Genomic DNA, 16,522 nt, shown 5'->3' with positions numbered 1-16,522 from the left:
GCAGCTAGCCACAGCCAGGAACGCCAGGGCAAACCCCTTCTCTTTTCGATAAGTGCACTGGGTTCTTTTACATGCGTTACACAACACATGTGACCAACGGCTTTACGTCCCATCCGAAGGACGAAGCAATGGTCAAGTGTCTTGCTTTAAGGACACAAGTGTCACGGCTGGGGATTCGAACCCACACTCTGCTGATCAGAAACACTATTTTCTGGTTGTTGGAGGAGGTACATCCTATTAAATCCTTTGTTTTCAAGAGCACGGAGAGATGTGGCCAAATTTTTACTTACTGCTCTTAGCAGACAACTTCTACTGAGAAGAAAACAACAAACTATTCCAAAGGACAGTTTGTAAATTACAATGTTTTGTGAAACCAGTTTGGGTGCATTGTTTTCTCCAAATATTATGATAATACACGCTGAGAAATGCAGGATTATAAACTTTTTTTTTTTCATATATTTTTTTTCGCATGGGAATATGACCCAATGCATCTAACGTCATCATCACAACAATCGTGGTTAAGCTATTTGGGGAGTCAGTGTCCTCCTGTGTTAAAGGCACTGGACTCCTTTGGTAATTGTCAAAGACCAGTATTCTTACTGGGTGTATCCCAACGTATGCATTAAATATGGACTCAATTGGTCATCAAAGTTGCAAAAGAATAATGAAAGAAAACCGCCCTTGTTGCACAAATTTGTGCCAGATGCATAAAAAAGGCTTCAGGCCTGAAGTATTTTAATATAATATGAGTGAGAAATTACCTCTTTCTCAAAAACTACGTTACTTCAGAGGAAGCTGTTTCTCACAATATTTTACTACCAAAATCTCTCCATTGCTTGTTAACAATTATTTTGAGTAACCAATAGTGCCTTTGGTATTTAAAGCCATTGGACCCTTTCGGTTCACAGATTTACAAATAACTTACAGGGTTTACAGAAAGTAGTGGTGAAATACTTCTCTTGAAATATTAGTCCATGAAATGCTTTACTTTTTGAGAAAACAGTAAAACAATATCAATTCTCGTTAACGAGAATGACGGATTTATTTTAAACACATGTCATGACACGGCGAAACGCGCGGATACAAGGGTGGGTTTTCCCGTTATTTTCTCCCGACTCCGATGACCGATTAAGCCCAAATTTTCACAGGTTTGTTATTTGATATTTAAGTTATGATACACGAAGTGTGGGCCTTAGACAATACTGTTTACCGAAAGAGTCCAATGGCATTAAGGCGACGTATCATTCACACGCTTATACCTGTTGACCCTTAGAAACGGAGCGGGCACCAGTCTCCTCGAGTGGTGTGTCGCAAGAGGTAATCGGGCAGACAAAATTACGTAAGGGAAATTTGTTATGACGCTACTGTGACACTGCAACCTTCAGCCTACAATAGGGGTATTGTTGAGGGTGCACACCCTTTCGCTGTGTTCAGTCGGCCGTATCTTTGCGTCTGTGTCCCCAGAAGTAAACATTGCAAACAGTGCACATGTACATCCCACTCGCTACCACGGGCAGAGCGCTATATATTGCTATACCTCTCAGCACTAACTTCGTAGAGCTGCTAAGCACAAACATTTGCTTAGCATGAAATTTTTGCCTCGATAAAAGCAGGATTACCAACCAAATTTCCACGTGATTTTCAGGATAAGCAAACAACAGCTGAGTACCAGTAACAAGCAATATGCAACAAATGGAAATTTGGTTGGTAAATCCTGTTTTTATCAAGGAAGAAATTTCATGCTAAGCAAATGTTGGTGCTTAGCAGCTCTATGAAACTGAACCCTGGTTTGCGGATTTGATGAACAAATCGCTGATTGCCCAGCCCCGTTCCCAGTGGTGTACTATCTCGCAGCGCCATTTTCTTTTAGTTCCCAGAATGCATTGCTCAATATTTAACCCTCGGGGAGTTTTGACTTAAAAGTATCAAAACAAACATTATAGGATTGGTGATTTTAAACGAACCCAGAACACTTATCGTGGAAGATGAGAAGTTTACCCCGTTGTTGTTTCTAAATAAGGGAATCAATGTGTGGTGAAGAGGTTTTCAACTAGTGGTTTAAACCCAACGAGGCCTGGTTCTTGATAATTTTACCGAGACAGACAGGGCCCAATTTTCAGAGCTGCTTAAGCAAAAACATAATATTGCTTAACAGATCTCTGCTGGAATGCCGACAGCCAGGGCCCAATTTTTAGAGCTGCTTAAGCAAAAACATAATATTGCTTAACAGATCTCTGCTGGAATGCCGACAGCCAGGGCCCAATTTTCAGAGCTGCTTAAGCAAAAACATAATATTGCTTAACAGATCTCTGCTGGAATGCCGACAGCCAGGGCCCAATTTTCAGAGCTGCTTAAGCAAAAACATAATATTGCTTAACAGATCTCTGCTGGAATGCCGACAGCCAGGGCCCAATTTTCAGAGCTGCTTAAGCAAAAATATAATATTGCTTATCAGATCTCTGCTGGAATGCCGACAGCCAGGACAAAATTTTCAGAGCTGCTTAAACAGAAACATAATATTGCTTCACAGATCTCTGCTATAAAGCAGAAATTGTTACCAATCACAAATTCACGGTAGTATAGCTGGTAATCATAATTGTGTTGTGCTTAGCATCCTTTTGTGCTTAAGCAGCGCTATGAAAATAAGCTGGGTATGGGATGGGGGATGCCCTTTTCAAAAGGCCTGAAATTTCCAATGGTAAAGTTCAAGCACGTAGCAAATATTTGGAAGATTGTGACAATGAAGGACTGTTTTTGTAACAGCCGTGTGAACAGGACTTAAACAGCGAGATCCCAGCATTAGAGTGAGCAGTTTAGTATGGCGTGTTTGGGACTGGAACTTGGAATAAATTCCCCGATTTTTGTCCCCCGTGTTCCTTTGTGAAGGAATAAAAACCAACCTATGATTTCATTATCAGGCAATTGACTTTACCTCATGGTCACGCTCAGATGACTTTTGAAGAAAAAAAATCAAGAATGGAAAAAAGGGTCCCAAACGAAAAAGGGGATTTCCCATGTTTATTTCTAAACATGATGTAATGATGAAGTAGCACCGTGCACGAACAAAAGGCAGCCAATCACAATCGTTGCCTTACAGCTTTTGTTGACTTGGGGTGTACGTGAAAAGCAAAATGTAAATCTGGCTTTAAAAATTGGAGAAAAAAAAAATGAGAGGTATTTCCGGGTCTTACGTTAGCTGTGATTATCCTTTTGTGCTCCTTCCACACGTAGCTGGTATGCATCCCGATGAAAGAGCCAGGCTATCGTTACCACCCTATGCTTTATCCAATTCCATCTTGTTAAAAAAACACTCCCTGATATAGTGCGGAAGTCGCTGAGAGCAGGGAGCACTTGCAACGGGGGAAAAGACACCAGAGCACGGGGGCAGAATCAGTGTCTCTCTCCTCAATCTTTCGATACTCTCGGACTTCCCAGTTTTGCATCATCACAGACCCTACATATCGTCTATAGTCAGTAAGTATACTATCCTATTACGTTGTCAGTTAGGTTTTTTTTGCATTTCTGTTTGTTACATGTTTCTTATTTGTTTAAGAAATTTCCGCATCCAATATCAATAATTAAACGCGGGCAACATTTTCTTCCCGATTTTTATCACAATTTAGAGAACTTTATACTGTCCTAGATCTGCTTTTTCATACACAAGTATGTTCCTTTTCATTGGGGGCGTTAGTTTTGGAAATGTCTAAAATATTTGGAATGCCAAACTATTGTTTTACATTCGGATGTAGTGGATTTCATATCTTGTTTAAGACATGCATAAATCTCAAACAATTAAAAACTCAACAATGTAAGTATCTGCTGTAAACACAAGTTTCACTCCAATGGTATGTTAATTTTGGGTGGGAATTTCTAAATTATTTTGAAAATATTGTTTTTCATTCGGATGGAATTGATAGATAATAGCAATAATCAAAGTCGTTTTTGATATAGCGCTTTACACACCTGAAGCGCTCCCAACTTTAAATTGGGGAGGTAGTGCTTTCTGCTCTACCGACCAGGCTTCTGATTGATGATACCCAAGCCTACATCTGTATGGACTGTAAAAGGGGTAACCCTGTTTCAGCCCTAGGAGTAGGTGGCAACGGCCTCTGGAAACAAATAATTGTAGCCCACACCTTGAGGTGGCTTTCAGGCCTTGTGTGTCTGGCGACTTGCATACCAAAAAAAGAAAAGAAAAAAAACACATTATTATCCCTTGTCACTGTGCTTAAAATCATTCCTTAAACCATCTCAGCTCCCTTGGGAGTATACAGCCGATCTCTTAAGACTGTTCTAATTTCTTGTCTTAGAAGTCCATTAATTTCAAGTCAATAAATAAACCAACAATGTAAGTAAGATATAAATGTAATTTACAGATTTGATTGTATCAGAGTTGGGGAACCATTAACTACAACACAATTTCCAACCTACATTTTAGGTGCCGTATTTTTACGAGCATTTGAGCGTGACTAAAAATGTTCCCGCTGTTTGTTCACGCACGAGTGCTTATAGCGTGTGTGTGAGCTAAGGGTGTCCCCCCCCCCCCCGAATGTTCCCATATTTTACCATTGGTAATATTTTGTCAAAGACCTGTCTTCTCACTTGGTGTATCTTAACATATGCATACAAAGCATCGATTGGTCGTCGAAGTTGCGAGATATTAATAAAAGAAGAAAAAAAAACCTTGTCACACGAAGTTGTGTGCTTTCAGATGCTTGATTTTTGAGGTCTCGAAATCAATTTCGTAAAAAAAAATTCTTTCTCGACAACTACGTTACTTTAGAGGGAGCCGTTTCTCACAATGTTTTATACTATCAACCTCTCTCCATTGCTCGTTACCAAGTAAGGTTTTATGCTAATAATTATTTTGAGTAATTACTAATTGTGTCCAGTACCTATAAGCCATAGGTCCTAATTGTGCTTAGCACTGCATTTTAAAGAAACCAGCCTTGACACTTGTGTCCTTAAGCAAGACATTTAACCATTGCTTCGTCCTTCGGATGGGACGTAAAGCCGTTTGTCCCATGTGTTGTGTAACGAATGTAAAAGAAACCAGTGCACTTATCGAAAAGAGAAGGGGTTTGCCCCGGTGTTCCTGGCTGTGACTGCTGCATGCGACGTAGCACCTTGTAAACCCATAAAGGTGCTACACAATTGGGTGTAAGAATTCATCACTGCAACCTCAGCGCCTTGAGTACCTTGTTTGGTAGATACCTGCGCTATGTAAGACTTCGATTTTATTATTCACCGAGTAGAGGTTTACCTCGTTGTTTCTGGTCCCGTAGCAAGCACCCCGGTTTAAAGGCAGTGGACACTATTGGTAATTACTTAAAATAATTTTTGGCATAAAACCTTTCTTGGTGACAAGTAATGGGGAGAGGTTGATGGTATAAAACATTGTAAGAAACGGCTCCCTCTGAAGTGCCATAGTTTTCGAAAAAGAAGTAATTTTCCATGAATTTGATTTCGAGACCTCAGATTTAGAACTTGAGGTCTCGAAATCACCCATCTAAACGCACACAACTTCGTGTGACAAGGGTGTTTTCTTCTTTCATTATTATCTCGCAAGTTCGATGACCGATTGAGCTCAAATTTTCACAGGTTTGTTATTTTATGGATATGTTGAGATACACCAACTGTGAAGGCTAGTCTTTGACATTTACCAATAGTGTCTACTGTCTTAAAGTTCCTCAGGCTTGCGAGCTCCAGTGACAAACTTCACTTTTGAGGCATCCTTGGTTTCTTAACTAGAAATATATAAGCACTTATCATAATCATAACAAAATATGTCTATCGAAATCGAAACTGTTAATTGCTGGAAAGAAAAACAATGTCATTGGCTGAAGGTCGAAACTGTTAATTGCTGGAAAGAAAAACAATGTCATTGTCTCAAGGTATATTTCTTTGATAATAAGTCTAAAAAACAATTCTTACAAAAACAAAAATCAAGGATGAAAGAAAAATAAACCCTTGTCAAACGAAGTTGTGCGCTTTCAGATGCTTAATTTCGAGACCTCAAATTCTAAATCTGAGGTCTCGAAATCAAATTCGTGGAAAATTACTTCTTTCTCGAAAACTACGTCACTTCAGAGGGAGCCGTTTCTCACAATGTTTTATACTATCAACCTCTCCCTATTACTAGTTACCAAGTAAGGTTTTATGCTAACAATTATTTTGAGTAATTACCAATAGTGTCCACTACCTTTAAGCCCCTGAATTGTATGAGGAGCTGGTTTTTTAAAGGTCTCGACGTTTCGTTCAGTATTACTACGCTCGTCCCCAGGAAGACGAGCAGAGCATAATGAACGAAACGTCGAGTAGTTCAATAAAGTAACTGTTTATAGATTATTTCTGCGAAACACAGCTGCCTGCACAGTGAAGTACATTTTTTTTTCTTTAGTTACACGCAATCCAGCAAAGATCGAAACTCACATAAGCTCTACCAAAACATTGGAAGAGAAACTACCGGCGGATTTGGGGTGCAATTTGTTCCGATTCAAAACTAAACTCCGTTTCGATCATCACTAAAACCTACTGATTGTAAGCGGCTATGTGGACGCGATTTTCCTATTAGCAATAGGGGCTAGAGTTTGGGTGGAAATCAACAAGACCACAGCACTGTAAACATGCACAATGACCTTAAAGGAACACGTTGCCTTGGATCGGTCGAGTTGGTCTTTGAAAATCGTTCTGTAACCGTTTGTTGTAAAATGTATATGGTTAGAAAGATATTGTAAAAGTAGAATACAATGATCTATACAATATGCCTCGAAATTGCGTGGTTTTCTCTTTACCCTGTCGACTAACACGGTCGGCCATTTGTGGGAGTCAAAATTTTGACTCCCATAAATGGCCGACCGTGATAGTTCGCGACGTAAAAGGAAAACCGTGCAGTTTCGAGTGATACTTGTGTGGATCATTATATTCTATTTTTACAATATCTTTCTAACCATATTCATTTCATAACAAACGGTTTCAAACGCTTTTAATAGACCAACTCGTCCGATCCAAGGCAACGTGTTATTTTAACTGTTGTTGCACCAACCTGTTGAGGATACACCAAAGTGAGAAACCTGTCTTTGACAATTACCAGAGGTGTCAAGTGCCTTAAAGCCATTGGACACTTTCGGTAAACAAACATACCCAAGGCCCACACTTCGTGTATCACAACATATATATCAAATAACAAACATGTGAAAATTTAGGCTCAATCGGTCATCGGAGTCGGGAGAAAATAACGCGAAAACCCACCCTTGTTTCCGCACGTTTCGCCGTGTCATGACATGTGTTTAAAATAAATCCGTAATTCTTGATATCGAGAATTGATATTGTTTTCACGTTTTCTCAAAAAGTAAAGCATTTCATGGAATAATAATATTTCACGGGATATCTTTCACCATTACCTTCTGTAAACCCTGTAAATTATTTGTAAATCTGTGAACTTTTAATTGTTGTTCTGTTCCGAAAGTGAATAATGGCTTTAAAATGTTCACTTGACCAGATATTGAAAATAACTGTTAGCATCAAAACTTACTTGGAAACGGCCCTCTGAAGTAACGCATTTTTTTTAGAAAGAGATAATTTCCCACTTAAATATTAAAAGACTTCAGGCCTGAAGTATTTTGTTAGTCATCTGAAAACACACACATGTGTGCAACAGGGGTGTTATTTCCTTATGGCGTATTACTTGATATTAGAAAAAAAAGGATTATACCAAAACCTGAGATTTGAATGGTATGTTTTTGTTATTGTCTTTTTTCCCCGTTCCTTCCTCTTTTTCCCCCCAATTTTTCTTGTGATACCAATGACCATTGAGCTTAAAGTTAATATCTTTGAAATTATTGTATTCTCTGGTAGATCTCGGTACATTTGGTGGCGCGTTCAAGAACCTAAATGGAGGGACCGCTCCATTTCTACCAATCAGGAATCGTCTGTACCTCGGAGGGATCCCTGTACGGGGCTGAATTCGACGATGGTCAGCAGGAATGCGAGCTGGATCACGTGAAGGTACGACATTAACCCCTTCCAATAATAATCAAAAGTGCCACGCCCACACTCCCTCTAAGAAATGTTTTGAACGAGCTAGTAAGAAACTGAACGATTTTCGGTTATTTAGTGACGTCGCCGTGACGTGGTCCAAAGCAACAGACTCTGGTGTTTCTGATCAGCAGAGTGTGGGTTCGAGTCCCTGTCTTGACGCCTTGTGTCCCTGAGCAAGACACTTCACCATTATTGTTGCTGCGTCCTTCGGATGGGACGTAAAGTCGTAGGTCCCGTGCGTTGTGTTATCGAAAATAACCCAGTTACACACAAAATCGAAAGAGAAGGGCGCACCCGGTGTTTTGGCAGTGGCTGCCGAGTGCACTGCAGCACCTTTTAAAACAACAGTAAATGTTTAAATTTTGTCCGAACGCATATTAATTGTGAAAATCATACCATAACAATCTTTACTGTTAATAATTTACCTCTGAGAACCACTTAACATGAAAACCTAACACCTCTTACACATTGCTTTCCCGAATCCTGGTGAAATTAAAATCGATTGACGTGGGATACATTATTGAAGAAAAATATGAATCCAAGCGACTTGTACCGAAAAAAAACGACTGTAAGATTTCCAAACAACATACGTGTACATTCGAAAGGAATCTTTTCTCAAAATAGTTTATACTTTAAACGGCAGCAGTCATGCTTCTCACCAAATCAAATGGTATGGTCGTTAAAGGGTATATGTACTTTTTCCTAACAAAAAACACAATGTTCACAGATTTACATTTAACTTACACAGTTTGAAGATTATGATAGTAGAAAGCTTCCCTTGAAATTTTACTAACTGAGGTGCTGTAGTTTTTGAGAAATGAGTAAAAGTAATAAAAACGTATTAACCAGTTGTGCCATGGTTTTGGTATAATATCATAACTGGTTAAGGGGATTTTACATGCTAAAATAATTTTGGTCTCATGAGACCAAAATTATTTTGTGACTTGTTTACTCATTTTTCAAAAACTACACAACCTTAGTTAGTAATATTTGAAGGGAAGCTTTCCACTATCATTATCTTCAAACCCTGTAAGTTTAATGTAAATCTGTGGACATTTTGAAAAAGTACCCGAATCCTTTAAGGGGAACGTTGCCTTAGTTCGGGCGTGTTGGTTTTTGAAAAGCGTTTGAAACCGTTTGTTATAAAATGCATATGGTTAGTAAGATGTTTCAAAAGTAGAATATAATGATCCACACAAACACGACACGCATTTGGATGGCTTTCCTACACGTCGTGAACTAACACGGCACGCCATTTTGTGGAGTCAATTTTTTTGACGCCATAAAATGGCCGACCGTGTTAGTTCACAAAGGAAAAGTAACCGCGCAATATTTCGAGGCATGTTTGTGTGGATCGTTATATTCTACTTTTAAAACATTTTTCTAACCATATGTATTTCATAACAATCGGTTTCAAACGCTTTTCATAGACCAACTCGTCCGCTCCAAGACAACGTGTCCCTTACAAATTTGGGTAGTTGACAATCTATATAATATTACATTACCTTTTAAAGGCATAATGTACTCACAACACAAAACACAGGCGTGGGGATTCTAAACTACTTTACCCAAAGAATTATCAGATTTTCGTTGCGTGATCACAACCATTTTTCTCAAAACCGAAACTCCGCGAAGCCGTCCCGTCTGCCCTGGAAAGACCGCCGTTGCTCAGCGTCAAATCCCCGCCTCCTCATCAGCCGGGAGCTCTGGACAAAGCCCGGCAAACAAAGCGAATCTACCCACTCGCTTCTGGAAACCATATTTGGTGGCAATTTTATCAAAGGATTAAATTATGCCTTTAAGCTTTATTTATTAGGGTTGTTTCGGAAGCATTATTGTGTTTACTTTATCGCATGAAATGGACGGTTACTGATGGACAATCGAGGCATCATCAGTTTTGTAGAGAGCATTCATTGATTTTATTGAAACTCATTATGAATCGAAAGTAAATTCATTTTCTGAGATAGACCAGTTATGCATTCAAGCATCAAATAAGTAAAGTACATGGTTTGGTATTTTCTTATTAAAAACGTGTTCAGTATAAGAAGACGGTCGAAATTTGTTTTCATATTTAGAAGTTATTTTGCAAAACATACAAAACCTACTTGTATGCGTGCTTTCTGCACCCCCCCCCTCTCTCTGACTGCCATGTTTTTACACGTATTTACCTCGCCGCATGTGTTGTGTAAGAGAAAGACTCTGCTATTGTTATACTTTGGGTGGGACACAAAACTATTAGGCTACACCCTACTCTCAAAGAAAACCAGATAATTATTACAATGTTTGAATGATTTAATCATTGGTTGTTGGAAATTGAATTTGTATACTAATTCGATTTACTTCTATTTAATAGTAGGATTACAATTGCTTACATACATTAGGCCACAACAGCAACAACAATATGATTTCACGGAACAATTCAAAGATGTGCGTTTAACTTTTATTTTGTAGGAGAGCGCATGTCCGGAATCCATCTTGAATTTTATTCTAGACGCAGATATGTTACGTAAGACGCAAGAGGACAAGCTGGACGCCAGATTTCGACTGGGTGTTCCCCCAGGTATGAAAAAACCCCTCCCTCACAAAAATAAAGTTACAATTAGAAACACCATTATAAATAACACCACCCCCAACAAATCAGAGTAGCAATTTTCACTTTTCCAAAATTGCGGTTAGCAGATTTGGGTACAGTAGGACGAGAGCTTTCCAACGGTACGCAACACTTGGGGTTTCAAATATCATCTTCACACAACTCCCAACAATTAATAGGTATTTTTTTGCATTTTTCAAAATGGCGGTCAGTATTTCTGTGTTCAGCAGGACAAGAGCGTTCTAACGGTATCCAACACTTGGGGTTTCAAACCTTATGCTGACACCACTTCTAACAATAAGATTATTTATTTAATATTATATATATATTTAATTTATTCAAAATTTGGTCGGCATTTCTGGACTCAATAGGACAAGAGCTTTCCAACGGTGCCCAACACTTGATGCCAAAAACTAAAAGAAAAACACTTCTCACGCAAATTTGAGTAAATCCTTAATTTTCAAAATGAAAGATGTTAGTTTTTAGTTGGAGTATATTTTGTCAGGGTCATGTAACTGCATTATGACAGTTGAGGCTACGGCTTCCGGCTGTTACTAAGGGTGTTGCTAGGAGTGTCATGTGCTTCCGAGCCTGGTTTAGTAACGATTAAGCCCCAATCACATCTCACAGCCGTACCCGCTTTCTGCTTCCTCGCACTCAAACCCTCTTTTGATACAATTTTGGACGCGAACTTTCAAGCTGATCGTTTTATTATCATACCCCAGATCTTTTGTTTTAAATCTTTCTGAATGATTACAAGTTGGATCGTTGCCAGCTGGTGGGACTTTCCCGTCTTTAAAAGGGACACCCCCTTTTCTATTGTTTTAGACTTTCACCAAGAAATAAGGCGTTAACTTTATTTGGTTGTTGGGGTTGTAGAGCTATAACCGTCTAAAAATCCAAAGGTCGAACACGTCGCTACAAAACTGTTTTAACCCTAAAACCTAAACTCATTAAATCGTGACCGTTTCAGATCCACTTGATTGGACAGTTGACCACGTGAACTCTTGGGTCACGTGGCTAACCACGACCTTTGACCTGCCGATCTTCGGAGACTTTCGGGTCAAACTCTACGATTGTCCGCTGGACGGCCGAACGCTGACCCAATGGTCAAGCGACGATTTCTGTAGGCTGTTCGGACCGAATGGCGACCTGATACACGAAAACTTCCGAAGGTGGTTGAATGGTAAGCCGAAATTTAGGGATAAAATTGGTGGACAACTTTTCAGAACTAGCACTACTCAAAACAGACTTACACGTGGTGTAACCGCAAACCCCTTACAGCTCATGGACGAGCAGGGCCCAATTTCATAGAGCTGCTTACCTGTGGCTTGTTTTCTGCTTATTTTTGCTAAGCAGAGGTTGTCTATAAGCAGTATTTTCTGGGCCTAGTGGTTTCTTTCCTCGCCTGCTACCTCTTAGACCATGTTTGTATCCCACGATGTGGATTGGTTTTTCAGTTCATTCCTGATTTGGTTTCCTTTAGAAAAATTCTCGAGGATTTTCCTCCCACATTTTAAACTGAAAATCGTTCTTTGTATTCTCTCAATAGCGTTTTTGGCCAGCATAGTGATTAACGATTATTCATGCATGAAATAATGTATTCCCTTTTTTTAACTGTGAGCTGCAGATGCAAACGAAGATTTCGTTTTCAAGTGTGTTTAGAGCACCAAATTCAAACTCTGGTGTTTCTGATCAGCAGAGTGTGGGTTCGAATCCCCAACAGTGACACTTGTGTCCTTAAGCAAGACACTTAACCATTGCTTCGTCCTTCGGATGGGACGTTAAGCCGTTGGTGTTATGTAACGCATGTAAAAGAACCCAGTGCACTAAAAGAGAAGGGGCTCGCCCCGGTGTTCCTGGTCCGATCGGCAGCAAATTGTGCCACGGCACCTTGTAAAGCATTACATGGTGCTATCAGAATTAGGTCTCATAATTCAAACGTTAGTCCCACATCTTGCAGGAAATACTGTATGTTACAGCGCCAGGAGCGTCACTGGGTGACAGACATGTACGCTATATAAGTAGCCACAATTATTATTGTTATTATTAAATGAAATTGAATTTGCCAGGTTTAGAAATGATTGAAATTTCCTCCTGACATCAGTGTTCCCTTTAAATTCAACAATACACGACGCCAGCCAAGTAACAACTACCCAGAAGTTAAAATACTGATTTCAATAAAAACAAACTGATGTTTTATTTGTTTTATTTCCTTCTGAAGACTTTCCCGAAAGTCGAGAGATGCAGGATGATTTATACGGGGTACAGAAAGATATATATCGACTCGAAGACATCAAACACAAGCTAATCAACACGTTAGCAGGAACACAAGTAAGTCAAAACATGTATTGTTGAATTCTTTTAAATGCATTGGACACATGTTTTATTGTCAAAGACCAATCTTCTCATTTTGGTGTATTCCAACATGCACAAAATAACAAACCTGTGAACATTTGGACTCGAAGTTGCAAAAGAACAATGAAAGAAAAACGCCCTTGTTGCACGAGTTTGTGTGCTTTCAGATATGCATATGAAGTAATAAAAAGCCTTTTATTATTTGGGTGAGAAAGTGGTCATCGGACCAATCCACACGTCCTATGTGTCAATTAACAGGGGTCAGTGATTTTGTTTGTGGTTGGACGCCGTTGATGGACTTCCCCTTTATAGCTTGGTCCATTAACACCGACCAGCCACAAACCCGGTCAATATCAAACAGTGAAAACCGGGTCACACACAATTAAATTTTACTGAAATCAGTCAGGAAAATAATATCAATAGCGATATTTATAATTAAATAAAAGAAAGGGGAAAAAACAGGCACAATGTACTATTTAATTGCAAGATCTAGTTACAGTCCCCGTTATCTAGTGTTGACTTATGGTTGATGTTCAAGGTATAGGGCTATATGAACAATATTGTGTTTCTTATAATAGTCACATCGATGCCAAATAAGGTAAAAACCTCCGGAAACATCCAATTATTTTTCCAACAATTAGTTCCCCTTTTTGAACTGAAAACCAAGAGATTAAATTGTATTGAATGGTTTACCATGGATTGATTTAATCAAGACCACAACCGGTGGTTACGAAAATACCGTACGGCTGGTTTATACTTCTGACAAAATGCCAAACAAAAGTCTTCAATTTTTTCGGCTGGTGTATATACTTCTGACAAAATGCCAAACAAAAGTCTACTGCGTATCAGTTGCATTTATCACTGAAAAGTTCAGCGCAGATATAAAACAAATATTATTTGTTGAAGATCAAGGCAGAATAATTAATAGACTGATTCCCCAAAGCTGTGTTCAAAAACTGACCTTCCAAATTCTATAAAAAAAGATTGACTAACTATTCAAAATATGGCCCATCATGAAGAGAAACATTTTAATACCTACGAATAAAGTATAGATAATAGTAAACCCGCGGGTACAACATGTAATAATTCTCTGTTGTGGGAGTGTTGGCACTGAAAAGCGCCGATTTGGTCTCGACGTTTCCAACAGATAATCTGTTCGTCTTCAGGAGAAGATGACTGAAATATAGGACCAGTTAGTTCAGTGCTCTCTAGTGATTTAGTTGTTGCTGTTTTTGTTGTTGTTGTTTTTATTTATGCTGTTGTTTTTGTTGTTTTTGGTGTTGCTGTATTGTTGTCGTTAGTGTTTATGTTGCTGTCGCTGCTACCCCTGCTGTTGTTGTTGTTATCGTCCTAGTTGTTGTTGTTGCCTGTTTCGGTTGTTGTTGTTGTTGTTGTTGTTGTCGTGTCGTTGCTGTTGCTGCGGCTGCTGTTGTTGTTGTTATTGTTGTTTTCGGGTTTTTGTTGTGTATGCTAGGGAGCGTTTATGGAACCCAATAAGTTAATCATTAACAGTATGCAAATTTATGTTAATCATTTTAGCCTTTGATGCAATCTGATTGGGGTTCGAACATGAGTAGCCCCGCCCCGCTCTCTCCACCAATGAGCGACGACTTTGCGTCACATGACATCGACAGCAGCCAACCACGATGCCTCACCAACGAGGTGACGTCAACAACGTTCAATTGGCTGCCACTCACGGTCAGAGGTTATCCGAGGAACGATAGTGACGTCACAGCTTCGTCACTGATCATTGAGCCCGACCTAGAGATGGGCGTGTCCTCCGTGTCACGGCCGAAGAGAAAGAGGGGGCGGCCAAGGAAACCCAAGACACCAAAACAAAGTGAGTGTTGACCCGCCCATAAAGTTTACATTTCGGAAGCATTCTGTCGTGTACCCAATTCGTAGTAGTAATAAACGTGTTCAGTGCTCAACCAGTCACCATACTAAGTACAAGCGTCAATCACTTAAATTACGCCTACCCAAAGTTTGCAACGACTCTTCTTATTGGTTAAATTTCGACGTCTTATTTAATAACATAACGAAGCCAGCCAATCCTGTACAAGATAGTTTACTACTTTAGAATTCTAATGTTCCATACAATAGAAAGTCTCAAACACCAGTCACTTAAATAACTCCAACCCAAAGTTTGCAACGACTCTTCTTATTGGTTAAATTTCCACGTCTTATTCATTTACAGAACGAAGCCAGCCAATCCTGTACAAGTTCATTCTGGCACACCTGAACAATCCCAGCATGCATCACGTCCTCGAGTGGGTCAATAAACAAAGTGGCGTCTTCCGTTTCCATTCGGCGAGGAAAGATGATTTTGCCGAGATGTGGGGGCGCTATAAGGGGAACAGGGAGCAGATGACGTATCAAAACATGGCGAGGGCTCTACGGAACTACACCAGAGGGAAGACAAAGGTGATGGAGAGAGTCAAGCGAAAGTTACATTACAAGTTTTGTCAAGATTTTATCTTGTAATACATGAAACTCGTTGCAGGCAGCACCAGAGTCCAGAAAAAAAAATCGGAACCCAGACAAGAGTAGAAAGAATATCATGGCTGTTTTATAGCCCAAAATAGCCCAATCAAGAGGCAACAAGCCCCTTTAAAGGGTGTATGTAACTTTTGTTGGACAAAAAACACAATGTCCACAGATTTACACTAAACTTACCCAGTTTGAAGATAATGATAGTAGAAAGCTTCCCTGAAAATATTACGTGCTGAGGTGCTGTAGGTTTTGTTTGGATACGCATGCACATTTAAATAGTCTGGCTACTTTTCGAAATTCATATCTTCGTCATAATCTCGTAGTGCGGTGCCAGATTTAATAGCTTGTTTGTACATTCTCCAGAAGACGATCAGAGCATACTGATCGAAACGTCGAGTTAATCCAACGGTTCTTTTCAGAACCACCCCAACTCAATTAGAGATAGTTATTACATGGTGTTACCGCACTCTTCTATATATTGTGCATTGGTTGCCGGCGACTATGAATATGGAACATATTCTAATACTGTAAAGTCGTTGTCCAATCAGGGCCCAAGTAAGGTGTTTCCATCCCAGGGTTTACTATTGTGAACATGGTTGAACATAAAGTAAACCATGGGGCCGAGGTTGTCCCAGCTCATTTAGATATTATCATAATACAATGGTGTTTCGCAAACCTTTTCTGTAACAGCATTTCTCGCTTTATCGCGAACGGGTTAGATTTTTGCCTCACTGAGCGATCAACTTTAAACGGGAAATAATTTGTATTTATTTCGCATTAAATATGTTATATCAGACAGAAATAAGGGATGTTTTCTACTATTATCATCATTAAAACCGTGTAAGATTGACGTAAGTCTGTGATCTTCACAATTTTGCTTTTGAAAATGATGTAACGTTCCTTTGACCTACAGGGTTATCATGGCGTCGGGCCTCTATCGTTGATAAATGCGTGTTAATTAAAAAATATATATTCGGTTTGTTTGGTACCACAACTTCTTGCCATGTACATATTGTTTTAAGTCTGGGGACATAAAGACGT

The 16,522-nt window shown here is 39.4% G+C and overlaps 1 protein-coding gene across 1 annotated transcript; it reads left to right on the top strand.

The window, feature by feature from the left end:
* Positions 1-3,294: 3,294 nt before the first annotated feature.
* LOC117304934 (ETS-related transcription factor Elf-3-like) lies at positions 3,295-16,078 on the top strand. The gene is made up of 7 exons (XM_033789577.1): positions 3,295-3,474; positions 7,858-8,007; positions 10,492-10,600; positions 11,604-11,816; positions 12,855-12,964; positions 14,528-14,828; positions 15,186-16,078. The coding sequence occupies exons 2-7, from the start codon at positions 7,894-7,896 to the stop codon at positions 15,470-15,472; spliced, it is 1,134 nt and encodes a 377-aa protein (XP_033645468.1). The 5' UTR covers positions 3,295-3,474; positions 7,858-7,893; the 3' UTR covers positions 15,473-16,078.
* Positions 16,079-16,522: the final 444 nt, after the last annotated feature.

The sequence above is a fragment of the Asterias rubens genome, chromosome 22 (genome assembly GCF_902459465.1).
Source record: "Asterias rubens chromosome 22, eAstRub1.3, whole genome shotgun sequence".
In the NCBI taxonomy this organism is placed as follows: domain Eukaryota; kingdom Metazoa; phylum Echinodermata; class Asteroidea; order Forcipulatida; family Asteriidae; genus Asterias; species Asterias rubens.
The sequence above is the reverse complement of the archived record's forward strand: the minus strand, read 5'-3'. Positions and strand labels throughout refer to the sequence as shown.

Excerpts from the sequence above, each read along its gene's own strand:
- LOC117304934 (XM_033789577.1), top strand. The coding sequence starts at position 7,894 with ATGGAGGGACCGCTCCATTTCTACCAATCAGGAATCGTCTGTACCTCG. Across the intron at positions 10,601-11,603 it reads TCGACTGGGTGTTCCCCCAG|ATCCACTTGATTGGACAGTT; the intron begins GTATGAAAAAAC and ends TGACCGTTTCAG. Across the intron at positions 14,829-15,185 it reads ACCCAAGACACCAAAACAAA|AACGAAGCCAGCCAATCCTG; the intron begins GTGAGTGTTGAC and ends ATTCATTTACAG.